This window comes from Pholcus phalangioides, unplaced genomic scaffold (genome assembly GCF_987345545.1).
Source record: "Pholcus phalangioides strain wild (caught in Gottingen) unplaced genomic scaffold, Ppha-v1.0 ptg000013l_1, whole genome shotgun sequence".
NCBI classification, from domain to species: Eukaryota; Metazoa; Arthropoda; class Arachnida; order Araneae; family Pholcidae; genus Pholcus; species Pholcus phalangioides.
In genome coordinates this window covers 38,683,619-38,711,473 of record NW_028301606.1, presented here as the reverse complement: position 1 = coordinate 38,711,473, position 27,855 = coordinate 38,683,619, and the positions used below count along the sequence as shown (strand labels likewise).

General features: G+C 37.9%; 2 protein-coding genes and 1 long non-coding RNA gene across 3 annotated transcripts in view; 1 reads left to right on the top strand and 2 right to left on the bottom strand.

The window, feature by feature from the left end:
- Positions 1-309: 309 nt before the first annotated feature.
- On the bottom strand, positions 310-21,281 carry LOC149079087 (putative polypeptide N-acetylgalactosaminyltransferase 9). Its single transcript, XM_089241377.1, has 11 exons — positions 20,927-21,281; positions 13,742-14,388; positions 11,384-11,553; positions 7,079-7,243; positions 6,748-6,973; positions 5,213-5,330; positions 3,390-3,578; positions 2,964-3,092; positions 2,126-2,239; positions 1,889-2,017; positions 310-532 (listed from the first exon to the last, which is right to left on the bottom strand). Exons 2-11 carry the CDS (start codon positions 14,152-14,154, stop codon positions 371-373), a joined length of 1,815 nt encoding a protein of 604 aa, XP_089097503.1. The 5' UTR covers positions 14,155-14,388; positions 20,927-21,281; the 3' UTR covers positions 310-370.
- Positions 14,567-16,650, bottom strand: LOC149079088 (uncharacterized). The gene is made up of 2 exons (XR_016193877.1): positions 16,464-16,650; positions 14,567-14,958 (listed from the first exon to the last, which is right to left on the bottom strand). It is a non-coding gene; the product is annotated as an uncharacterized LOC149079088 (long non-coding RNA).
- A 3,972-nt stretch (positions 21,282-25,253) lies between the features above and the next one.
- LOC149079086 (proton-coupled zinc antiporter SLC30A2-like) overlaps positions 25,254-27,855 on the top strand; it is a 41,692-nt gene continuing 39,090 nt past the window's right edge. Inside the window, exon 1 of the mRNA XM_089241373.1 lies at positions 25,254-25,555. The gene's annotated coding sequence lies outside the window, so the exon portion shown is untranslated. The remainder of the gene's footprint in view (positions 25,556-27,855) is intronic.

The following is a 27,855-nucleotide window of genomic DNA, read 5'->3' as shown; positions in this document are numbered from 1 at the left end:
CAATCATTACACTTAGTGTAAAAAATAGAGATGGCAGCACTAACAATTCACGTAAGATACTTGATACCGCAATAAGGCTGTTAAGTACACTTGCACAACTCAATCGGAAGTAAATCACCCATGCTGAAATTCTCGGAACATTTTAACGGTAAAAAAAAAGAAAAATTTAACGCAACGGACGTGAACCAATTTAAAATTGCATCTATTTCTTTCAAGTCATTGAATTTATGGCACAGAAAAAAAACCCCGCTTAATTGTAAAAATAACTGTAGCACTTCATCGTAACGTCAAAGAAAAAGACACTGAACATTGGACGGTATGAATGAGTTTTATCAGCAGCTTGATTTCACTGGATGTGACTGAATATATACTAGTACAAGACGACATTCTTCTTAGCTCTGGATGGATCCCAGCTCTGGAAGAGCCACCTCTGCCTGGTCTCATTGACAGAACAACGTGCCATTCGAACTCTCTTTTCATCCGATGACATGTGCAGACACAGCTTGCTCTTGCTACTCTTGATCACATTTGTCTGGAAGACATTGATGAAGGAAGTGACTTTTTACAGGGTGATCAGCGAATAAGCCCTTATTTCAAAATTAAATATCTCTACAACAAAGATCAATAGAATTATGCGGTAAACGGTACGTTTATTAGCAAAACTATAAGAATGTTGTACAGAAATTTCGAAAATTTAGTTTTTTTTTTAATTTTTTAAAATTAAAGAAAAGAAAAACAAAACTGGTGATTTCGGGGTTCCGAAAATCCTCATTTGTGTGAAGAGAAACCACTGCATTCGCCTAAAGTTACTGCATGGGCTGTGGTATGCGCCATGTGTGCTGACAAATTGTTCCAAAATTGTAACGTAACGTTCAGTAGTAATCGTTTCTCGCACGAAGAAGGAGCCGATAATGCCTCTAATTTTGAAATAAGGGCTTATTTGCTGATCACCCTGTACATTGGTACGTAACAATATCAAAGTTAATAAAAAAAAAAAAAACAATAAATAAACATTAAAGTATTGTAAAAATACAAACATTAATTCTCTAACGAAGCACATATTGACATTTTTTTCTACATGTTTCTATTCTTCCGAATAAGATACTGTGAAAGGTGAGGTGGAATGAAAAGAGATGAATGAAACAAGCAAGCATTAAGTCAGGGCCGTGGTCTTATGAAAGTATCACGGCATCACGGGCTCTAAGGCAAAGTGATTTTTGTTGTTACCCTGATACCTCCCCCCCCCCACCCCCCAAACCTGGCTAGAAATGCGAAATGCCTACCTACCAACTTACACGCATTTCTCTGGAAAAAATTTAACCAGATCTCGTTTTTCAGGTAGGCCCATGCTGCAGCACGACCCAACCCACACGAGTAAAAGGCTTACATCCCGGAAGGGACAGAGCCTCGGCCATGTCTGGTCTGACAGGGGTAAGTCCATGCACTAAGAGGGCACTGGGTTGAATTGTAAAAACATTCCTATTACTTTTACAATAAGTACTAAGCTTTATCGTTATTATTGGTCAAACTGCATATGTCCCCCTTGGGAGGATTTCTAGGAGCTCTAGGTCAATGTTTTTAAAGTGGGCAATATCACCTCCGCGGAAGGGGGGGGGGGGAGAGATAGAATAGTTCAGTTTTGGGGGAAATGGTCACTGTCAGCAAAATTTCGTCAGCAGCTTAGAATACATGTATTTCATATCTTCAAAAAGGGGTGGTTGATGATGTAAGCAACCTTCAAACCCCCCCCCCCTTGTCATCAAAAGTCAGCAAATCCAAACCCCCCCCCCTCCTCCTCGATGCTGACGTAATACTTGAATGACCCCTTTACGAAGCCGCATGTACGATTAAAAGGTGTGATTTATAATTATGCCACAGGTAAGCTTACCTCGGGATCGTAGGACCAGGCTTGATTTCCTCCTTGAGAGTGGCATTTCGCTAGCACCACTTCTTTGCCAGTGTAATCTAAACAACCGTCTGCTTTGCGGATTTCTCCGAACGAACTCATCATCCAAAACTGTTAAGTAAGATTTAAAAAAATCACTGATAATATTTCAGATTTGTGTTATTTTATGTGTGTGTGTACCATGCGGATTGACATTAGTAGTGCAAGCAATGTTCTCACCTGATTTCCTCCGGCACCGTGGCATTTGTACATGCTCACTGGTCTCTCCTGGTGTCTGTTCCTCGGTTTGCAGTCCAAGCACATTTTCCTCTTTTTGCTGCCCAAATTACGAACCTGCAAAATATCGGCAAAAATAGCATATTGGAAAAAAAAAGAAGAAACAAGGAAAAAGAGTTTTTCTCTTATATTTTCTTCAATTATTTATGAATTACTTGAACATCTTAAAAGCAGACCGAGCTCGCATTCAAAATTATCATGCTGCAGTTGCCGTTCTAACGTCAATAATTATGGTTTTCTTCTGCGCCGATCACTGCAATACTCATAAAAGTTAACATCCCATTTGAATTTTTCGAAATTTTGTTGCAGTTAGCGTTACCGCGCTCGTGAAAGCTAGGTCCTCCCCCCCCCCCCCTGTTTCTCTTCTCATTCTGGAGTGCATGCTCTGAAATACCTATGTCTCGAATTTTATTCGCATTCGTTGATTCTTGCAGATGATAGGGGCCCGTATGACGGCAAAGTTATTTTATGATGTAATAAATAATACATTATTTTATGTATAACGATATCTGTATCACAACCAACAACTTGTACGTTTGTCAGCTAAAATATTGTTCGAATAAAAAAATAACAACAGCAACTCCCTCGACGCTACAAAATGTTTGTTTGTATTATATGTGCATGTTTTTGTGTATTATATGCTTGCATTTGTGTGAAATATATTTGAATTTGTGTATACGTTTGTATTTGTCAAAAAAAATAAATGAATATAAATGGAGGATCATAGATTTCCTCTACTAAAAATCTACGGTCTTTTTATACAAGTAGATTGCCAACCAACCTCCCCTCTTCCGATGGCTTCATCTGGAACGAACAGTTCTGGGTATATGTTGTCTAAGTACCACTTGAAACTCTTGCAATTCAGTTTGCTTCTTAGCTCGATTCTACTAGTAACGTCTCCGTACTCCCCCTAGAACGAAAGGCAAATATTAGGAATAAACGCCATCGCAACAAAACCATGAATATCATTCGGATAAAAGTATTTGAAACACGCTATGATAATTTAGGTAACGATGGGCATGAATGTGAGAATTTCGATCATCCTCACACGTACTACGTAATCGTTGAGAAGCCCGTGCGTAAAAAGAACCTCCGAATGCCAATGGTAATAAAATGAGGGTAATTTGATAACGATTTTTAAATAACTAAGTAAAATTTAATAATGGAAGTCTAGAAACGAGATACACCATTTCTATCCGGGAATTACCAATTTGTTTTGTATCAGTTCGTAAAAATATTTGGCGTAATCGTCCAACCACACTTTTGCTACGCGCACTGCATTCCTCTTCAGTATATTAACCATTGTATCGGGCCATTTGTAAGGACTGTGCTTCCGGAAAACATGGCCGACATGAGAGCATGGGATCATCTCTAACGAACCGCCACACATCCATGTCTGAAAAGAAATATGACGAAATTAGAATGCGTAGTTTGCGCATTCAAAATATATCATCGTAAAATACAGGATGATTCATAAAGTAGTAGGCTACACAGCTTCCAGAATGCTGTGAAACAGTAACAATTGACGACACGGATCACACCACGCCCCCACATGGCCAGGCCTGACAGGGTTCTAACCCTGGGGCCGGGAAAATTCTCATAATTTTTTGCTTTTTCACGCTATACATGAACTATAGAAGGGCCCGTAAGAAGTCTGACCGGGGGGGGGGGCGCGAAAGATCCCAGCCTAGGGGCTCTACTCTAGGATGTGGGGGCCATGATAATACTTCTGTATGTATTTAAAATTTTGTATGCATATAATACTTCTGTATAATATTCTAACACTATATGTATTACTGTCAAAGACCGAAATGCGGCCAATTCGCGAGTTGGCCGAGAGTTTTGGTGGTAGTCTGATTCGCAGCAATGATTCGGGGTTTGGCTCGTCAATTAGCGAAGTGGCTGGAGATCCCTGGCCAACCCTGTGCGATGTGTTGATGTAAGACGGTAGGCACCAAAATGATTTTTTTCATTGCCAAGTGTGGTATATGGCTATAGCAGCTGTTTCGGATTAGCTCCACTTGACAAGAGAAAAGGAAGAGAAATTTGAGAGAGAAAACTATTTATACAGGGTGTCCTGTAAGTTCTAATGCGTCTTTTATCTCATCAACCGTCCGTCATAGAGGTATGATTCGAATTTAAAAAAATGATCAAAAGGAGTTCAAAAACTACCCTGCACAAGTTTTGAGACTAAAAATACAGTGTGTAACAAAATAAAAAAATCTAAATTTTTATACGGTCCACCTCTAACTTTGTCCTGTATCTCCTAAGGCCAAGAAAAAATGTCTACATTTTAACTGCAATGTTCACTGAGATATTTTAATTTCAAAACCAGGTAAAAGTTTAATGTTAGTTTAAAGTTAGTTTTTGCTGTTATGGAAATAACAGCAAAAACTACCCAAATTTACCTACAAACCCAAACATTACTACCCAAACCCCCCCCCCCTAAACCTTTCCCAAATTTTCTAAGATTTTTGAATTCGACATCCAGTTGTCAACAAAAAACCATTGCCAAAAAGTAGGCACAATCACCGGTCGTAATTAAAATTGCTGAAACTACTTTAAACCTGACAAATATGTGAGATGAATATTTATAATTTTTGCCATAATTATCATAACATAATTAATATTATGAAAAAACGCTGTGTATTATGACTTTGGCAGTTATTACAAATTCAAATAAGTATCGTTGAAAAAAACGGAATAAATGTATATAAAAAAAATCGGAACAGCGAAAATTACATGTATGTCCCGTAATACGGGACACAAGTGGTTCCTAAAATTGTTTCGGACATTCTACTAGTCTTTGTTTTCAGGAAAGTTGATAAAAACTGACCTAACAGATTGCACTCGTAGTCAGTGTCTTCGAATGTTACTGTTTCATAGCATCTGGAAAATGCATACTTTTTTAATGAATCACTCTGTATATAATAGAATTGAAGTGTCATGTGTAGCTGTACTTTATCACTACAATATTTAGCAATTTCAAATTGTGTATTCTCACAACGGAAAATTGAAAATGAAGCAAACCTTGAACGACAGTTCCAAGTTCTCACCGCCCCACGTATCCAATCCGTTGTCGTACGTTCCCAGGTATTCGAAAAACTCCTTGTCGATGGAGAACAGACCACCAGCCATAGTCGGCGTCCTGAAGAAAAGGTATGTAATGAGAAAACATGAACGAAGCTCTTAGGGGCCACTTAAGTATTACGTAAGCAGATTTTCAGCCATTTTTGACCCCCCCCCCCCGCCGTCAGCAAAAGTCAGCAAAACACTGACCCCCCCTCCCCCGCCTGACAGAAAAATTTCGTTAGCAGCTTAGAATATTTCATATCTTCAAAAAGGGGTGGTTGATGACGTAAGCAACCTTCAAACCCCCCCTCCCCCTCGATGCGGACGTAATACTTGAATGACCCCTTATAGCACAAAGTCAATTTTTTATTGCACAAAAATGTCAAATGCATTTCCAAAAGCACTACTAAGGACGGAATGCACGACAAAGTTCACATTGTATCGCACTTGACCAGGGTTCGAGTCCGTGGAGATTCCTTGATATATTGGGCCAAGAAAAAAGTCTCTCTCTCTCTCTCTCTCTCTAACGTCCCACCTGGGCGCCATTTGCTGAAGTTAAGGCACAAGAATCGTGGGACCTGTTAATCCTGGCTTAACAGAGGCTGCCGCTGTGGTGGTCCTAGCGATGGACTCGCATTGCGAGGACCCGGATTCAAACCCCACCGTCGCCATAGTGGTGGCCAGCTGAAGTTGGTTTTCTGCGGTTCCCAACTTTGAGATGCTAATGCGAGCTGATCTCCCCGTTAAAAAGTCTCGCCACAAAGAGCAACAGGCCTACAACGATAAAATCTTCAATCATGGTTAGAAAAGTTGATGGCAGATGGCAGAGAGCACTACACACAACTACTACTAAACCAGACATGCACCTCATCCATATTCCTGTGCGGAACATCTAACGAATTGGTACATGTTGAAAAGTGTGTGTACGTATAGTGAACCTTTCGTGAAGTCTGTTTCCGTGTAATGCTTGTCATGTGTAGTGCTGTCACCTGCAATAAATTTATTAAACTATGAGTTTTTCCTCAACTCACAGTGCGTGAAGTGTAATGAATGAATGATTATACCTGTAGGCCTGTTACTCTCTGCGGCGAGACTTTTTAACGGGGAGATCGGCTTGCATTTGCGCCTCGAAGTTGGGAAACGCAAAAACCAACTTCAGCCGATCACCACTGCGGCGACGGTGGGGCCAGCACCTCCTAGAGATAGAAGGCCTCTGCACTGTTTGCCATAAACGTCATTCAGACTACTTAGAGTAAGTTTGCCACATTTTGAAACACAGCATCCTATTTCGTTTCTTCTTATTTTGGCGTAGAATCTTCCTGATTGGCTCGCAAATACCGCATAGTGATTGGATGTGGGGTTAGATTGGATGTAACGAGTATTGTCCCATATTTCAACGTATTTGGAATCCCAATTTCCTGAATTTCTCTCGAGGTAATATGGTCAGCCTAATTTTACCAATTGTTAAAATTACGAGAACACAACGAACGTACTCTAAAGGTTTCCAGGGCTCTTTTTGGTACTTTTTCATCCTGAACGGGATGGTGTGCCACACGAACTTCATGTTCCAATCGAATCCACCGACGCTTATTAGACCAGGATTCTGATGCTTTCGATGATAGACATACTCGAATGTGTCGTCGGCAATGATATCTATGATGGGACATACAACCACTGTCCGGTTCTGGTAAATACGGTGCAAAAGTGGCTCCAACCAACCTAAAAGAGCAAAAAATAAAACAGATTATACCTAAACAAAATCACTGATAAAAAAAATGGTTTCCAGACATCACAAGAGAGAAATGAAGGCCGCGAATCGTTTACCTTCGGTACATTCGATGTGGGAATCCAAGTAAGTGAGAACCGGCGCCTTCGCAGCTTCGGCCCCAATTATTCGAGCTCTTATGAGACCTTCCCGTTTTTTCGCCCTGATCAGTTTCACCTTCGGGAATTGGATCAAGTAATTCTCCAGAGTCTCGTTCAAGTGAGCTGCGGAAGCCAAATTTACATCGAGATATGAATATTCACCGATATAATAAGATTCGAACAAAATAGTTGTGTTTGATAGATGCGAGAGAAATCGTATCTATCATACAGCGTATGCTATAACATAGTGCAGCGGTTCTCAACCGGTGCTCCGCGGAGTCTTTGGGGCACCGTGTGCACTTCCCAGGGACTCCGCGGTCACTCGAGGATAATAAAATAAATCAATAAATTTGATAAACAAACAAAAAAAAAAGAGGCCTAAAGGGCTCCTCGGGTTAAACAGGGCTCCGCGATAGAAATTATACACTGAAAAGGGCTCCGCGAGTCAGAAAAGGTTGAGAACCGCTGTCATAGTGTATTTATGGAGTTTTCATAGTAAGTGGTAATGCAGTCAAACTTGGTTATAACGACATCGAAGATTCCACGAAATTTTGTCGTTATAACTAGGTTTATGTTTTCGAGATATTTCAAGTATGAAAAAATATAATCAGATGCAATAAAATAGTGTGTGTATGAAGTTGTTGTTTTATTATAAGTAGAGTGACTAGGCCTATATATACGATCAGGAAAAATGCGATAAATTGATATCATTAATACGGGAAGTCGCCAAGTCTCACAAAGATATTGCCGATTCTCACCTAAATCAATCGCCAATGAGCCCTTATTAATAATTCTTGGTGAGAAATGCAGTGCCACAGGCAGCCTGCGATGATTTAAAATGTACAGTATTTCACGGGGAGGGGGGGGGGGCTGAACGCAGCCAGGGCCGTCTTTACGGCATAATCCTCCCCCCTCCCCTGGCTAAAGTGAATTTTCATAACGCACTTTCTGGATCAACGCACTCTTTCTGAATTTGAGGCCGTCCCCGAGTGGGACCGATGCGTTAAGACGGCACTGAACACGGCGAATATGTGAAATTAATATTGGTATTTACAGTCATAATTACCATAACATAATCTATAAATTATGGAAATAATCTTCACCCCCCGATTTCAGCAAGGGTTATGAATTAAAGTAAGCTTTGTCGAAGGCCCTTTTCAAAAAAAAAGAAAGAAAAAAAAAAGTGTTAAGAAGAGCTAAATTATAAAAATTCCTATATACAATTCCCATTTAAAAAATTAGAATATAGAGAAAAAAGCAAAATTTTTGATTTCAAATGTGCACTATATTTCAACGAAGATGCCATTTTATAAATTTCCAAAAAATGCAACAGACTCTACATAGTTTGTAGAAGAATGTACCACAAAAGAAAACTTATACATTAAAAGATGCATTTTCCCCCAAAATCATAAAATAATAACACTTTAGTAGTTGATTCAAAAAATTGCAAAAAACTGGGAAGAAAGAGCATAGATTTTTCAAAATAAACAAACAATTCAGAAACCTTCAGTACTTAGTGACTTCCCCCTTTGCCCTAATAACACCTCGGGAACGATTTGGCATATTATTGGCAAGGTTTTTTATATTCACCACTGGCCCACACAGATTTCAAGGTAGACAAAGGTTCATTTTTTTTTTCTTTGGGGCGAATTGCTACAGGCGTCTTTTCATGATGGCCCACAAATTTTCTATTGGGTTCAAATCTGGTGAATTTGCAGGCCAAGGAGAGAAGTACTTCATTTTCTTTAAGACAATTCTTTCTTGTCTTTGAAGTATGACTAGATACAGAATCTTGTTGGTAAGTGAAATCGTCTTCAAATAAATCTTAACATGGAATGGTCCAAGACTTCTTGGTATACACTAGAATTAACAGTTACATTCAAAATGTAAAGCTTTCATATGTGGGCCGCCAGCGCTCATACAGCCCCACACCATAACATAGGTAACAAATTTCTCACTGAGCGTTACAAACATTGTTTAGTGAATGTTTCGGGTTTGCAGCTCCAAACTCGCATGTCTTGATGACCGTGGGACACGCAAAACATTGACTCAGCACTAAAAAAGTACGTTTCCCTATCTGGATGACCCCATGCAAGCATATTTTTGCACCATCGAACTCTAGCAGTTTTATGCTTGGGAATGAGTGAGAAGTGGGTTTTTCTTAGGCACACACTATTTAAATCCAAATTTATGCATTCGTCTGAGTGCGGTGGAGGATGATGATTCAGTCACTCCTATTTCTTTCCGCCCCCTTTGAATAAATCGCAAACTTCTGAAGCGATTTTTCTGCATGATTTTCTTCAACAGTGTATCTTGGCGATTTGTAATCGCTTTCTTACGGCCACTATTATTCTGAAAACTACAGTTGCTTAAAATTTTATTTACACTTGCTTGAGAACATCTTGCTTTTTGGGAAATTTCCTGTTGTGTTAGGCCTTCTTCCCGTAGCCTCGCTATGAGAAGTTTGGTAGAAATCGCAATTATTTTTTTCCTGCACATTTTCAACGTATAACTAACTAAAACCTGCTTGCTAGCAGGTATTTATAGTAGTAGCACATGTGCAATAGAAACTTTTTTGCTAATTTTTTGCCCTCAACGTCAACCAATAAGAAATGTTCACATATATTCTAATATTTTGAGTTTTTAAGCTCTCCAGATAACTCTAATTTTGTGATTGATTACATTTTTTAAATATCCTATGTCAATTTTGGGTAAAGGTGTGAATAATATATGATATTTCCAAGTCTTCAGAGCACGGCCATTTTTTTTTTCATTCATTTACACTGTTTCTTTTTCAAGATATCATTTATTTTGAAACACAAAACATACATCTTTCCCTATATTCTATTTTTTTTGAATTGGAGTTGTACGTGTGATATTATCATCCTAATTTTTTTTGATGAATAATATAGGGAACTAGCTATAATACCCGGCGTTGCCCGGGTTTTTTTCAATGAGGCTTTTTTGGATCACCTGATATCTCCCTCTTTCTTTGAGGGACATGCAAACCGTGTCCAAGTTCACCAATATGGCGACTTCGTGCGCGACTCATGAAATAAACAAATCTAGATTTAAATTAACGTAAAAAAAAAAAAATTTTTTTTTTTTTTTAAAGGGTGGTAGGTATTTCGACTCCCCCCCCCCCCCTTTTGAACTTCAAGTTATACATCTCTGCCTGTTTCTGCTTCAAAAAATGCTTAATTGAAGCTGTGGAATTTCTTCGATGTACTTTACGGGCCCATAATTAATTTTAAAACATCCTAAACTATGAATTTATGCAGTTCAATATCAAAAGACAATACGGAGACATTAATTTTCATGCTTGAGAAGATATAAATAAAAAGTTGAAATCAATGTTATTGCATGAATGTCCAACTCAAAAGTAGGTCCGGCTAATTACTTCATATTTGATCTCCTGGGCTTCGTATATCTCTAATCGAACTCAATATTTCAGAAATCTAGAATTCAATACAATTTTTAAAATTATGTATGTGACAGAAAACTCCACAAAATTTCAACATTTCTACAGTAAAATCGGCAATTTTAACACTGATTTCTATGGGGCATCATCCTTTGCCTTACCCTCAAAGTGATGCTGATGATGGTGTCTATTCAAAAAGCTCTCATTACTGGGAAGATTGAATAAAGTGGCAAACCATTATAAAGGCATAAATATTATACATATACGTACAACATTAAAGAAACGACAAACCATTGTAAAGGCATATACACGTCTTAAACGCATTGCTAGGGAACCACGGTAACCAAAGTAAACGTTCGGAAAGTGATTGTTGAGGCCCAAAAACCATTGTTGCCCTACGGTTTTTTGCCCATTTGGGGCATTTGCCCTGGTCTGACAAAATTTTAAAGTAGCCTATCGTTCAAGTCGGGTCCCATTTGGTATATATGCGAAATTTGGCGACGATCGATCTAAAATTGTAGATTTGTATAGAGAACATACACACACACACACAGACACACACACAGACACACACACAGAAAATCAATTTTATATATATAGAAGATAGATAGATAGATAACAACAAAAAATGTGACTTGTATCCAAGGTCGTTGCATTTTCATTGACGTTATAAGCGTGGTTCGTTAACATTATTCTCTATGTAATTAATCAGAACCACCAATTATTAACGTTATAACAGAGTTCAACTCTATTTAGATTTAGTATGAGAATAAGTTAAAGGCAATAAATAATAGCATCTGTAGTCATGATAACGGTGCAATAATAACAATGTGGATGCGTACGCAAGTCTGAAAAATCATCGACAAGAATAATTTCTTTTACTAGGTGCTCCGGTGACCTGTCCAAAATACTGTGGATTGTCCTCAAGAGGACGCTCCAGGCTTCATTATGGAAGCAGATAATGATGCTGGTCGGTGGTAGGAGCTCCATCGGATATTCAATCCGTTTACACCTGTAAAGACATGCGATTCTTTTAAACTTCAAAAAATACTTATGCTATTCTTTAATACTTGAAATTAAAATTGCATGACATCACAGCGAGTTTATGATGCTAGAATGTTAGGAATGGAAAGTATGGAATGGTGTGTGTGTGTATTGTACAACACGTTCAATTAGCAATTGTATAGCACTCCAGGCATTGACGAATACCTAATGGAATTTATTTTCTTTGCGTGTATAGGTAAACTGATACTTACTTTATCATACATGCACCTCAGATACATTCCTCTGGGAAATTTCTAACGAATCGGTTCATGCCGGAATGTTTTGTATGTGTATGGTCCTGATGTTGTTGTCAGAGTTGTGCTTGTTTTGTGTTCTTGCTGCCATATGTCTTCTGTATTTTCAAGTGGAGATAGTGAATGCTTGAATTTGCATTTTATGTAAGTATCATGTAAACTGATAGCTGTTTATCTTAATTAACGAACATGGAACTCTACAAGCTCTTATCTTTTTGCCCAGTTCCTGCATACTAGAATACTAAGCATTTGATGTGGCATTTTTAAGGACTACCAAGATGTTGTCTGGCAACTCAAAGCCTTGTTTGAAGAGGTTGAACGTAGCCGCTGAATCAGCAGCAAAGTGTGAACTTCAGCACTGGTAGTTCTGCCATGGGAATTTCGCAAAAATTATATATGTTTTGAAAAAATCACTCAAATGAACAGTGGCGGAGTATGTCAATCGAGGCCCAGGGCGCAAAAAAATAAATAAATAAATAAATAAAATAAAATAATAATAATAATATTGGGTCCCTTAAATTAGAAAAAAGTGTGGATTTTTGGTTAATCGGGGCCCCGGGGGCGCGCGCCCTATTCTCCCGCCGTTAAATCCGCCTCTGCAAATGAATCATCTAAAGAAATGTAGCCACAAACATCTCCAGATTTTACCAATCTCGACTAATGTTATGAAGGGACATTCGAAACAGACGGCGCGTACCGTAAGTTCCAATTCGACATTTATCTCATCAACTGTTCATCGTAGAGGTAAGGTTATAATTGAAAAAAAAACTGCTCAAAATGTGTTCGGAAATCACCCTGTACCAGTTTTAAGAGTGAAAATACAGTGTGGCTTAAAATGAAAAATATAAATTTTTACACGGTTCTTCCATGTCCTCTCCACAAAGATCACTTTTACTACGTACGCGATAAACAACAATACAGTACGCGATACAGAGAAGATAAACTGCCGAGCTTTTTGCTTCTGAATTCAAAGACAGAGGGCAGCACTTCTGGAACACGTGACAGACATTCTCAGGAAAAAAGTTGATGATGATACACTACACTTACGGTATACGGCGCATTTCAACATGCACCGATTCGTTAGAAGTTCCTTCAGAGAAATATTTGCGAGGAGTAGCAGCTGTTGTATGCGGACATTCCCAGTATAAGGTTTAGATTGTGCTTAGGCCTAGCTGAATTTGAATCAGAGACGCGAAATAAACACCGTGTGCGCAAATTGAGTGAAACGTGAAGCCTTCCACATGATTTGAACTAGCGCCTGAAGTCGTTGCAACTCCTGATACGATATTAAACACGCAAGAGATCAAATGCCGTTTGCACATCAGCAGAATTACTCAATACAGAGAGTCGACCCCTTCAATGCAAACTAAATTTCTAAGCAAGCCTCTTCACAGAAAACATATTGAACAGATGGAACCGAGCATGACCAGGCTTTGTCGCTTGTGCGATATAAGCTCGGTACTCCAGAGGGCGTGGTCGTGCCGGAACTATATCCGCCCGGAGAACCAGCCAGAATAAGTTAGCTAGGAACTCTGCCACAGAGGGCAGGCAGATCTGCAACACAATACAATCACTTTTCTTTCCAAATATCAGTTTCGGCATTAACATCCAGAAAATTCAATTCTCAGTGTATTTCAGGCCGAAAAAATACCATCTCTTCATATACCATATTCACTACAAACTATGAAAGACAGATGGCATCACCAGCAGGAACACGAAACAAACCCAACTCTGACAACAGAAATATATAGGGCCATACAAAAAACACACACACACAACACGTTCCTGCACGTACCGATTCGTTAGAAATTATGAATGTGTACTAGGTTTCATGTACGGTAAAGTAGGATTATACATGTACGGTAAAGTATACGATTATAAAATATTTTCAGTGTGTGTTACATTTCATCTCTAGGATCCGGTAGGTTCCTCCGAATGGATATGATATCACTGACGAACTGATTGAATGAATGGGTCTTCCATCCTTCGTCCACGAGCTTTTGTTCTTCCTTAGTCAAGTTGGTCAGAATCACCGGCTCACCCATTTCACCAGGCTGATCCACTAGTTTCGGAATAGGTAGGACACCCTTCCCGGATTCGACGTCGATATCCGTATTATCATTTATATCATAATTAGGGTTCTTTATTTCGATCCACGGCAAACTGTCCTCCCCTGTAACAGGACTATCTTTTGTTACCTTTTCCGGGTCCGGGAAGTCGGTAGTCAATGTTAGAATGTAAGTCGCGAAGAACCACGCGCTGGGAACCAAAACCAGTAACTTTATTACCCAGTTTTCTTTTTTCCTCAAAATCATGCTCACAAGTTCGATGTGATAACACAGTTACACGAGTGACGTGAAGGTTGATCTCGACAGAACTGTCTCGAGTTGTTACTTGTTCGATTCGCCCTTTTTTGTTCGCTGGTATGGCAGATTTCTTAGTCGACTCCTTCACAGGTGATACAGTGTATTCCATGACTGTGCTTTACCTGATGCGACATGGTCGGAGGCGCGTTGAAGAAGCGAACGAGTGTAAGCAGAATCTTTGCACTGCAAAAGAAAAATATTTTAATATGTAACACATTGTAAAACTCAATAAATATCTTCTTAATTTTTCAGTTGGCAAGTTGAGTATTGGTTGATTGTACTGTATAACATAATAATCAGAAGTTATTATGAAAAAAAAAATTCAAGCAGACAGGTAACGAAAAATAGGCATTCAAGCATATTATGTTCTGCAATTATTTATTCAAATTTTGTTATAGGAGACTTGGTAACAAATTTTGAATACATCACATTTTAAATCGAACATCTAATACTTTTGTTTGAATTTTCCAAAATATATGCATGTACTTTGCATATAAGAAAAACTCAAATACAGAATAACTGACTGATTTCTTTAATATTTTATTCCAGAATGAATATTCATGTTCTCCGGAAAGAAATCCTGTCCTTCGAAACCTGAAGTCTCGATGGCTCGTTTGCTTTTGAATGACCGACTCCCAATTTTATCCTTTGATTTTGAGTCAGCGAGTCCTTTGCCTCTATCTGTGGCTGTGCTGGGTTTGATTGTGTCAACACCTGGTAGCTTAGATCTTTTCTTGTTCCCGTAGTAACATTCTGTAAGCAGAAGAAAAAGTCAGTAATTTCTGTTTTCTTTAAAGTCAAACTGAAGCAATCAATAAAAAGATATTTTCTGGAAAAATTATTTTTCAATTGAAAACTGTCCAAATAAAATACAGGGTGGACAAGAAGTCCGTAGAAACTTTAAAGATTTATAAAAAGTGGAAAAATAACCGAAATAAAAAACACATTATACGCATTATGGGTTATACCCTGTGGTGGTAGTCATGTGCAACACATACAGCTGTAATAAACGATTTGGAGGCATTCTGTTCGTTATTTGCGTATCTTTTTTTCGACTTGTGTACGTCAGCGCCACCTATCAGCTGTTTTTGAATTATTTTTTTCCTGTCTTAAAAAAATTCCTCTGGCCTAGCGATGCCAACCCTGCAAACCGTTTTCTATTTCGGTTATTTTTCTGGTTTTTATGTGATTTTAAAGTTTTTCCGGACTTTTTGTCCACCGTGTATAATTAATAATTATTTCTAACTACTTTTGCTAGAACTGATTAATTAATAAAATAAATAATCATTTCTCGATAAAAATATACAGGGTGTAAAGTTACGTCCTTATACACCCTTCATCAGCGTTGGTTGTAGAAACATAACTTTAATTAGAAAAAGTGTGCATGGCAAGTTCTCATTTAAAAAAACGTATGCCATTTATTTTATTAAAGGCCGTAAATGTACCGAGATACAAAATTTTATTTTTTATACGGTCCCTGTCCTCTAACTTGCAGTTAGAAAGTTGTTTCCCCGTCTCTTCTTAGCCTCAAAATAATTCCATATTTCTAATTGTAATATTCGCCGAAGTACTGCATATTGAAAGTTAAGGGGAAGGGTCATCTTAGAATGTAGAAAAGTTGTAGTAAGCTGCAACTGCAGAAGAATGTTTCGATTGTCTCAAAGAAACATCAAATTATTTTATTGGGCTCAGTAGAGACAAGACAACAACTTTATAATTGAAAAGTAAAGTTAAACAACAAAGGCTCCGTATAGCAGCTGACACAGTATGGTGGTCGGTTCCTAACTTCAAGAAGGGGATCCCAACCCTATTATCCCGTTAGTAAGTCTCGCAACAGTAATACACAACGGTGTAAATTTTCAATCATTACACTTCACTTATAGTCGTAAAAACATATGGCAGCACAAAAATTAAAAACCCTACGCACAGCACTAGGTCCGCATTCAGAATGATAGGTACACATCCACACTTCCAGCGCATTTCGTTCGGTAGTGAATTGCCCATGACGATGGAGCTGAGCTCGGTTTGAAAGAAGAGGGGGGACCGTATAAAAAGAATTGAATTTCATACATCTATAAAATAAATGCCAATAAAATTAGCGTATTATTTAGATTTCTTTTTTTAATTTACAGGTTCTATGACCGTCGGTTTAAAAGTTGGAGGGTGTATAAGGACTTAACGTTACACCCCGTGTATTCGATACTTCGCATATTAATTCAATTTTTTTAAACTGATAATTAATCGTAACAAAATCTTACCTGTCTGGTCCAAAACAACCACCAATACTGCTACAGCAATGAAGAGGTTAGTGAATGCGGCCATCTTCTCCTTGAATGTGCGTGAGAAATGCAAGTGGGCTCGTAAAAGTTCTATTTCCTAACCATTTATTGAGCAGTCTTTAATACATGTTGTTCCAGTGTTTTGCATTTGTCGCACCTGTTGCCATTCTGCAATTTTCTCAGGAAATGATTATTATTCACATTCTTGATGACGTTTGCGTTGAATTTTCTAATTTATACTAGAAGCATACCCAAAATTGTTTGTCCTCAACTCCCACTCATTGCATATTACACGTATTCACTATAGATTTCATAATACCCCCATGAAGAGAATTAAATGAGTAGTCATAATTGTACTCACACACTAGAAATGTGTTGATTATTACTCATCATTACTACATACGTAAAATTTTCTTTCCAAACTTTAGCTTCATCTGCGCTTGGCATCCAGTTTTTCGTACTTTGCCAAGACTAGTGTGTTAAGGGAGCTTAAATATAGTGTCCCAGAACTCTACCCCTAAAATGAGAGGGGCGATAATACACATGAAGAGAAAACTAATTTTCGCGAAGGTTCTCAGGGTCCAAGGTCACAACTAAGGGGAAGCAGGTCGTTCTGGTGCACCGGACCAGATGGAGAAGAGAGGGTAAACATTTCACCTTTTAACTTCTCTAACCAGGGCCGTCTTAAAAGCATCGTGGGTCTCCGGGCAAATTGATATTTCAGAGGGCCCCTACCTGACTAAAAATGATTGCTTATGAAAATTTGCGTGTTTAATCTCGAAAATATCAACGAGATCTTATTTATCTTAGGCCCCTCTCTGTACTTGCGCCCCGGTGGGAAGGAGGGGAGCATGCATTAAGACGGCACATTACAAGCAGGTGCCAAAATGCGTGCTTCTCCAACACCATCTATATAACAAGGCCTCTGTACGAACCTCGTGACGTCACTGAAGGAGGCCATTTCACCCATTGCCATTGGATATAGCAGGCCGACGCATGCGATATCTTTACCCTTTTTTGCAGTATATCCAATGGCAATAGGAGAAATGGCTTTCTTCATTGACGTCACAAGCTTCGTGCAGAGTTCTTCTTCTGTAGGTGGTGGTGGTTTGTCCCGACTGACCAAGCAACCGAGTTATTCAGGGCATACATGTATCCCTCCACTTCAGAAGTCGGTAAAAATATTATGGTTGCCTTGCTCACATCACGGGAAAATTTCATACAAAAGTGTGAAAAGAGTGAATAAAAATTCTTCCTTCCATTTACAGGTGATTACTAGGCAAAAAATATTGTCCCCTTTTCTCTCTAACTGGTATTATGCGTTTGGGGGCGTAGTGGGAGGGGGTTCTTCTCACTTTTCGGGTTACTTTAAGACAGTGCTTTTTTATAAGTGTGCGCCGTGGCTCCTAGGGGCGTCACGCCGAGCTAGAGATATTGATTCGTGTGCCCGTGAAGTGCTTTTTTGAAGTGGTTCTTACTGAAAAAACTATTAAACTATTCCGGGGAGCCGCCGATAAACAATGAATTGGGCAAGGGAGCCGTTTGAGAATATCTACTTTAAGAACTTTTTTTTTCTCATCAGTGCAAAAATTGCATCTTTATAAGTCATCCTGCGTTCCATTAGAAAAACTGTTTGTTCTGAGGTGTACAATACTCTCACCTATCTTTAGGCTTCTGGGACACCCGTTACGGATTGAGAGTTTTGTGAGACGATTTTTTTAAAATGTTATTTGGATTTTGCAGCTCAGTAAATGAAATTCGTGTATTACTAAAGTGTGCCATTATCCGTACGTTACAACTGTTAGAACGGTTACACGCTGGAATAACTTCGCTGTGCTGGCGTCCGCGCCTTTTATTCACAGTAACGCAGATTTGCATATGGTTTCTTCTTCCCCAGGTTACATTTGCATGCACGGTGTTCTTTTTCTCCCGATAAACTTCAACAGGAATGCCGTTTAAATGCGGCCGTTTCGATGTTTCCATGTTAGACCATTCATTTTTTGATGACAATTGTTTGTATTGATGTGTACTATCACCTCTTCCCATCTTTTCTGAATCACCCTGTATAATGAAATCTGTACGAAACGGAACGTCAAGAGACTGAAGTAATATTCCATTTTAGGCAGGTGCACTCGCGGTGGTGTTTCCATTTATAAAGGTGCACACGCACATAAAGGCATTGATCAAATGAAGAGACTTTTTTAGTTCCATCGAAGACAGGTATCCGTCTCATACCGTCTTAGATAAAAGTGATACCCCGGCTAACGAACGTGATTCCGGAACGAATTATCTTCGTTAGCCGAGGTACTGGTTTAAGTGCCCTCTTTCTTTCACAAAAGACAACTGATATTGGAATAATCTCGGTGTCTTGGAATGGAGTTCTGTCAGACCCACCCACTTTACGAGAACCTTAGTTGCACGGAGGCTTTCACGATAAGATCTAACACAACGATTCGTGACAATAAATATGTATATTAAGAGGTAGTGCCACTAAGCCGCCCTCTTTCATTTTGCCTTGGGGCAATCAAGCTACCTGTACAGCAGGAACCCCTTTTTTTTGGGTAAATGTTTAAAAACTTGTTTGAGTTCCGTAGAACAGCCTCATTATCATCACGGGTTCCACGAACAGCCTTATACCTGCCTTATACCAAGGGTTCCGTGAGAAGCCTTACGACTTTTCCCATTCAAAGAGACAACTTGACTGCTATGTACTTTGTGTTTATATTTGATTGTTTCGCATAATTGTAACTGAAACAAATTAACACTTTTCAACATTTTTTTTTTTTTAATAGAAAAAAGGCGATAGCCTAATACTTCAGAGAATATTTTTTTTCAGCGCACTGAACCATAAACTACGTAATAAAATATAATAAAGACAGTTATATCAGGAACAGTAAAATATCAGGGCGCAATCTTATATATAAATGTGAAAGTATGTATGTATGTATGTATGCTCTTTATACAAATCTACAGTTTTAGACCGATCGTCGCCAGATTTTGCATATATACCAAACAGGTCCGGGATTGAACCGTAGGCTACTTTAAAAGTTCGTCAGAGCTGGGCAAATGCCCGAAATGGGCAAAAAACTGTCGGGCAACAATAGTTTTGGGGCCTCAACAATTACTTTCGGAACGTTTACTTTGGTTACCGTGGTTTCCAACAATGCGTTTCAGACGGGAATATATGCCTTTACAATGGTTTCCCACACCTTTAATTCTGTTGTTATAACAGTTTATTCCTTTATAACGGTTTGTAACTTTTTCCAATCCTCCCAGTAATTGAAGAAAACCCGGGAAGCGCCGGGTATTTCAGCCAGCCTATATACAGGGCGTTCTGTAAGTGATAATGCGGCCTTTATCTTATCAACCGCCCATCGTATAGGTACAGTTTCAATTTAAAAAACTCTAGCACAAAGTTGACACTCTGGTACGAAGTTAAAAAGTTATCATTATCCATCAACATGCGAGTTCAACTGCAAAATGACTCAGCACTGCCATCATTTTCACATCAGTTGATCAAACTTGGCAATGGAAGAATTCCCTTAGACCCAAGCACTGGACTGATATGTTCCCAAATGGATTTTGCCAGTTGTTAAATTCAGTTCAAGAACTTGCAGACAAAGTCTTCCCAAATATTCAACAAAATCACCGAAACCATGAGTGGCTTTGTGAGAGAGCGATTCTGGCACCGAAAAATGACAGTGTGAACAAGATCAACGAAAAAATCCTAAAAATTATTCCGGGAGACTCCACATCTTACAAATCGGTTGACACTGTCACAGACACAGCGCAGACAGTGCTGTATCTGTGGATGTTCCGGGTGTGCCACCACACAACTTGACCCTCAAAGTCGGAGCACCTATAATGCTTTTAAGAAATTTGGAGACACCGATACTCTGCAATGGCAACAGACTCTGCGTGAAGAAATTGCACACTTACATCATTGAAGCAACGATTTTAACTGGATGTGCTGGAGGAGAAGACGTCTTCATTCCACATACCCCAATAATTATCACTGAAGAAATTCCATTCACTTTCAAGCGATTAGTTCCCGATTCATTTAGCTTTTACCATGACAATCAACAAAACGCAAGGCCAGTTGTTATCAACCTACTTGAGCCTTGTTTTCACACGGACAGCTTTACGTCGCCTGTTCGCGTGTTGGTAATCCTAAAAGTTTGTGCATCTACACACCAGATGGGAAAAAAAAATATATTGTGTATCCACAAGCAATTGCCTGAAGTTTTTAATTAAAATGTTTAAAAATGAAAGTAATTTTTTCTTACTTAATGCAGAAATATTTTGATTAAGAAATAATTAATAAGCTATACATATATGAATTTTTTACGGGACGGGCGACGTCACCGGGTATCAGCTAGTGATATATAAATATCGAATCAAATATGATATAATTAATCGTGCGTAAGTAAACCAGAACTTACAGGGAATGTTCGCTCCGTAAACTTAAATATCGTGGATGTCGAGGACGTTGAATGTATAACTATCGAAAACATTTTCAGTATTGTCCAACAAATTTTAGGAAAATTCAAAACAGCCTAGGGAAAATTAACCATTCACAATAACCTCTTCAATTCCGTCATTTTTAACTGAATAAAAACTTTCCAAATGAGTAAAAGCATAGGTTATTTAGACATTCAACATTTTTAAAAACAATGCAATCAGGCTGCGAAAGCACAGGGAAAAAACAAGGAAAGCACAGCAAAAAGATTATTTCACGTTCAAGCGAACTCGTCGCTCAACCGAAAAGAGCAACTTCGAGACGCAAACGTCAACAGCAGAGGATTTCGGTAATAATGCCATTTACATGAGCATGTATTTACAAATCGTTATAATAGTAGGAGACTGAAGTGGAATGCGTTTGCATAGTACGTTACGCGAGTCGTCGTGTGGGTTGCCCAATAATCCGTACACACAATACGCTGAGCATTCAGAAGGGAAATGGTTAAAAAAAAAAAAAAGTACGCTTGTGTATTTGTTTAACTCATGTACTAGGCCCCAGGTGATGAAGAATCGACGCTTTTTACTTATTCGCCTTGTAGCAATCATGTTCAAATATCGCACGAGATATTGAAAGACATGGACGTCAACGGTTATCGAAATATCTCTTTGATGGATGAGGATTGAGGGCTCGTTTTGTTGGACACGATGGAATACAGTCAAACCCAGTTGTAACGACACCGAGGTTATAACGGCAATAATTGGCGGTCTGGGCTGATCCTCATAGAAGATAATATTAGTGAGCCTTGCTTATAACGTCGATGGAAATGCCACAAACTGCACATTTTCCGTTGTTTTATGACGTTTTTTTATATTCAAACTAAAAAAAATATAGGCAGTTTAGGAAGTTTGGTGCTCTGATGTGCTCCTAATTATCATGGCTTGCATACGGGACACTACTGCATTCTCCCGTAATTTATCCCTTTCATAGACTTTCATATCGCAAAAATGTCCCGTTTTCACCGTTTTTTGTTTTTGCTTTTAGACGAAGTTTACTCTACTTTTAATCTTTAATCTTTACTAGAATCAAAGATGGAGGCATTTTGCAAAAGGGGTCATTCAAGTATTACGTCAGCATTGGGGAGGGGGGGGGTTCGTATTTGCTGACTTTTGATGACAAGGGGGTGGGAAGGGGACTTTGAAGGTTGCTACGTCATCAACCGCCTCTTTTTAAAGATATGAAATATTTTAAGCTGCTGACGAAATTTTGCTGACGGGGGGGGGGGGAGTCAGTGTTTTTCTGACTTTTAATAAATAACGTTCATATTCTGCAAAATATGGCTAAATTGGCAGTTGAATTCTTTTTTTTTTCGAGAATCGGTGATACATCATATTTAGCAGGGCTGGGCAAATCTGCTGCCCGACATGCAAAGGCCATATAAAAATTCTTACTGTGGGCACGTATTTTTTTTTTCAACTACATGCCCGACACGGGCACGTAAGAAAATAAAAAAATTACAATAATTTTCGTCTTTTAATTACGGGCGACGATGAAAGATCAGTCATTTTACGACTCATTAAAACTATATGGGTACATAATAAAACAAATATGTAGTTTTACACCCACTTAAAATACCAAAATATTCATTTTAAAAAAATCCAAAATATATGTACAAGAAACTTTGAAATTCCAAAATCTGTACCAAAAATGAAAAAAATCTGCTTAAAAAAAAATCATCATGCAAAAAAAAGCACGTTTTTAAAATGCATATTGTGTATTTTTTGGTGCATGTACATTTACAAAATAATATCCCTATATATGTAAATACTGCGTATGCAAATAACATTTACACATTATCTAATTCACGCATTTTAAATTTCTAGTGAGCCGTAGCTGTGCTCATTTTCGAAATACCAGTAACAAAAGAATTTCGACGCTATTTTCTAGAAATAGCTCTTAGCTGCTGTTTTTTTAAAAACATTGACCACTTTTGACGCTCTCTGTATAAATAGCGTTACAATAAAACGGTTGATATTTTTGGAAAATATTGTAAACATTTTTGTCCATTATTCACTAAATTCCACTTGCGGGAAAATAAAGACCCCCCGATGTTATAAAAATATTATGAGCAATATTAATTTGAAAAATTACAAGTGATCGGGCTTTAATAAACATTCAAAAATATGAACTTATTCTTAAAATTCTTTGATTTTGTGTAGTTATTTATACGCATTAGTACTAAAAAATGAGAAAATATGCAAATGCATATGCGCAAATACATTTGCATATAGGACTTCCTAGACATGCTGTATAATAAGGTTTATTGATGGTACTTCCAAAATAATTGTTAGTTAGGAGCTATACTAGTTATTCTTATTTAATTTCCAGCTAGGACTTTGTTAGGTAGTTGCGATGGATTATACAGGGTGTCCTGTAAGTCCTAATTCGATCTTTATCTCAGCAACCGTTCGTCGTACAGGTATGGTTTAACTTTAAAAAAAATGCTCACGAAATGCGTTTTGGAATCACTCTTCATAAGTTTCGAGAGTGAAAATATAGTGTCATAAAATGAAGATTATAAATTCTTTACACGTTCCCCCATATACTCTAACTTCAAAATTAGGGGGAAAATGGGGGGAGGATAATAGCATAAATAAGGAAAGAATAATTGTCCGTTATTTTGTGCCGTTCTTTCCCAACTTTTCTTCAATTTTTGAATTCAAATATCTCAGCTAATATTGCACTTATCAAAACGAACTTTTTTGTTGGGAGCAGCAAAGACAAGGTAACAACTTTTTAATTGGAAGTTAGAGGGCGGGCACCGTATGAAAATTAAAATTATCTATTTGATATCAACACACTATATTTTCACTCTTGAAATTGATACAGAGTGATTTCTGAACACATTTTGAGCATTTTTTAAATTAGAACCATACCTCTACGACGAACGGTTGATGAGATAAAGAATACGGATAAAACTTACAGGACACCCTGTACAGTCAACGAATTTCAATCTATTTCATTTTTACAGCCCTCAATATTTTGCGGCATGGTGCTGCTCTCATCCCTCTTACCTGAGTCCGGTCCTGGAACGTAAATCGGCTATGATTCTAAAAGCAAATTGAACAGTAATTCACAGACTTCTTTTTCAAGCACCAATAGCAAAGAAAATGATAGATGACTGATCTTAGACAGGCCCGTAACAAGGCTGGGATAACCTGGGTGATGTCCAGGAATCCAAGCTGATTTAGGGCCTTACAAAGAAAAAACTAGTACACTTATTTCTTGGAAATTTTGAGTGTCTTGTTTGAAATAATCTTCAAGAAAGAATAGCTTCCAAAACGAATCATTGGAAAAACTGAGGCGGGGGGGGGGGGTAGACAAACCCCTCCTTCTCCGAACGTAACCCTTTCCACTGCGCCCCCAAGAAAAGTCTGCACGGGGCTCGAGAAGGCACGCTACAGCCCAGATCTTAGATTTCCAATTGGTGACAGCAATAATTTTTATGGGGATCAGGTTTGATGATCCGAAAATTGATAAACTTCACCCTAAACAATTTTTTGACAAAAGAATCGTTAAGACAAATAAGATCAGGAAACTCTCCCTGTTGGTTTTCATTATATCAACAGTCACAGTAGTGATAAGACTGATTCAGATGATGATTTATATTAAAACACACTTTTGTGTGTTCATTATGATTTTCCTTTTGAAGAAGATTATGTGAATAATTATTATATGCAGCTATATTTTGAGCGTTCTTTTTAACAATAAGAATAATTTTCGCAATAAAATATGTAAATCCGGCAATATTTACGAGTATTTTACAGGCATGTAAAATATTGATTCTAGCATGTATTATTTAAAGTCACATGCCCGACCGGGCACGTAAAGTTTTGGAGATTTGTCCAGCTCTGATATTTAGGATCCCCATTTCCCATTTTCTCACGATCAAATATGGTCACCACAACCAGAATCAAATAAAATTTTGCACAGCATTTGATTGTACCCGAGTACATTTTTCGTCAAAAAAGGGTCTCAAAAACGGCAACCTAGATTGTAACGACTCCTCGGTTATAACGACAAAAAATTCACAGAATCTTCAATGTCGTTTTAACTGAGTTCGACTGTATTTGAGTAGCAGGAACTTGTAAGTCATTCATATCTTTTCCTAAAATCCCTCACGAGGCAATGGACCATAAATTTCTACACGGAAAAATACCCGTGAAGGAACAGAAAAAGAGAAATCAGAATATATCCGTACAATTGCCTACATTCGAGACGAATTTCGCAATAATTGAGAGTCTAAGCTTCCCCGCCCAGAGTGATAACGCTTCCTCTGTGATGTTCGCGATTATCGCGTAAGTTTTAACTTTAACCTCTCGTCTTCAAGAGAAGATAACCAGTGTGAAGGGGGTTGCAGGAATCTGTGTAAAGTAAAAGAAAAAGAAAAAAGTAATGAGAAAGAGATGGGTGTGAAGAGCCGCTCAATCGTCGACCGATTGAAGGACCATCGGAGAGCTGGGTGCAGAAAAATACCAGTAAACATGAAGCCGAAGTTCGCCTCCGAATTGTCATTTTCCTTTCATTGCCGAAGATACATAGCATCGAAACGGTACGTATTACATACGCTTTTACTTCCTGCAATGTTCTTTTTCTAACTCTGATTACTATTTATACAGTAAAACCTCTCTTTTGCGGACACCGACAAAAAAAATTCGTCCGTAAAAGAGGGGTTACCGTTGATCAGGGGTTTGAAATGCATCTTTTTATTATAAAAGGGGGAAATTATTATTTGGCCGTAAAAAGGGGGGGGGGGGGCTGACCGCATCTAAGTGGGTGTGCGTTAAGAGGAGGGGTTTCACTATGCTACATATTTCTCTTTCCATTTTTCGAATCGTGTTTGATGATTGATTGATAAGTGAAAATTTCATATTAGTATAATTTCTTCAGCTGCGTCAGGTTCGCTGATTGTTTACTGACTGGGAAAAATATAATGATTCTGATGTTGAGTTAGTTTATTAATTTTTTGAGTTAGTCTATTTAGAATTTATTCGAATATGACAATTTCTGATTTTGTTTAAATTAAGACCGAATTCTAACAATATTTCTAAGGAAAAAAAGCTTTCAATGTTTCCCGAAAATAAATCCATTTTTTAATGAAATACAATAGAATTGAATGATTAAATATATGGGTAGAGAGAGCAGAGACATGGAAATGAGAAATTGACCAAGGAGGTAATTGGAACCGCTTTTTTCATTATTGAAAATTCAACCTAGCACTTATGTTGAAGAAATCAAAGAAGCATTTTTAATATATGAGGTTTTTTTGAATCAAGCCTTCCTTTTTTGGGTTAATGTTTTTAAACTTATTTTCTGGAGTGTTCCTTCTTCAAGGTCAATTTTACGTAGTTGGCGAAGGGTTTCACTTGCCTCGATGAGTGGAGCAAGTGGAACCTATGGATGATTGTGCTTTAAAATCATTCACGAAAGATTCATAAACGGAAGAAGTGTCGACAAAGGGGAAAAGTTCATTTAGACCATAAAAAGTCCAAACATTTTGCTATTCTGGTATGAAAAGCCAATTAACAACCTTAGTATATGCACAATTCACAATATTAATTGACAACTTTGGTATGAAGAAAACTCACGATGTAATAACACCCCCATTCCCCCGTAAATGTTGAGCGATTCATTGTATGAGACAAGTGACAAGGGGGAAATGTGAATTTTCAACAGATTTTCAAACTTGAGAGATGAAGGAAATGACAGAACTTTATCACTTCTAGTTGTACTTTTGCCTTGAATGTTTGGTCATTTAAAGGTATATGTGGTATCGATTTTCCTTCCAATATTTGCTTACCGACGAGTCTTAACTTCAGTTAGTTTCCCAACAAACATCTTTGTCGAATTTTTATTTTTTTATGAGGTTGAAGAAGAATCCAGTTACCAACCTTAGCTTCTGAAAAAAAACATTTTACACTACATTTACGAAGTTTCGTTGTTCCTCTATTTCTCAACACTCATCTTTTAGGTCTGTAGAAGCAGCTAGTCTCATGGCTCAGGAACTCTCTCTCTCTCTCTCTAGATATATACTTTTCTTCAGTTCATACCACTGTTGATACAGCCAATGCAAGTGGGTACGAGGTTAGCGTATATTCATTGGGTTCCACTTGGCCTAACACATGAAAAATGAAGGGAAATTGAGAATTAAGAAAGGGTTTTAGGGAATTAAGAAAACCTTCTTAATTCCTATTCTCTCTGAAAAAGTATCATAATTATATTGAATAGCAGATTAAATAATAAGGAAGAAAGAACTTGTGTGTGATACCAAAATATCGATATTAGATCAATCCAAACTTTCAGAAATAGTTGAAATGTAAAGGGCACACCACAGGTAGCAACATGATCACAAACGTAACTTCTCCATATGGAAGTTCCTTGTAATGAGCAGCAAATAGTGTACAAAAGAAAAATTTCGCCAGAGACCGCTTCCAGAAGCTGACTGAATTTTACAAATCATATGGGGTTCCACTTTTCACGAATCTCCTCTCACCTAAGTGTACTTTATTTATAAAATTGCAACAATTATATGATTCGACACTATATGTATAAACACTGAACCTGTTATACTTCTCTTTGCGCTGATGATACGCGGAAGCTTTCGATTAACCCTTAATCTACGAAAATAATATCGTTGTGCCACAAACTCTAATTTGCATATAAGGAAAAAATGTAAGGTTTACAGCTGCTTTTAATTAGATTCTATATATAGTCAAGTACAGTTAAGACATTCATAAAATTCTTCAATTAATATTCATTATGAAAATGAAAAGTTTCTACAATTGATAAAAATAACTGAAAATTTGGTAATAAAAACATGGAAACAAAAACATTTACAAATTTTTGCCATTT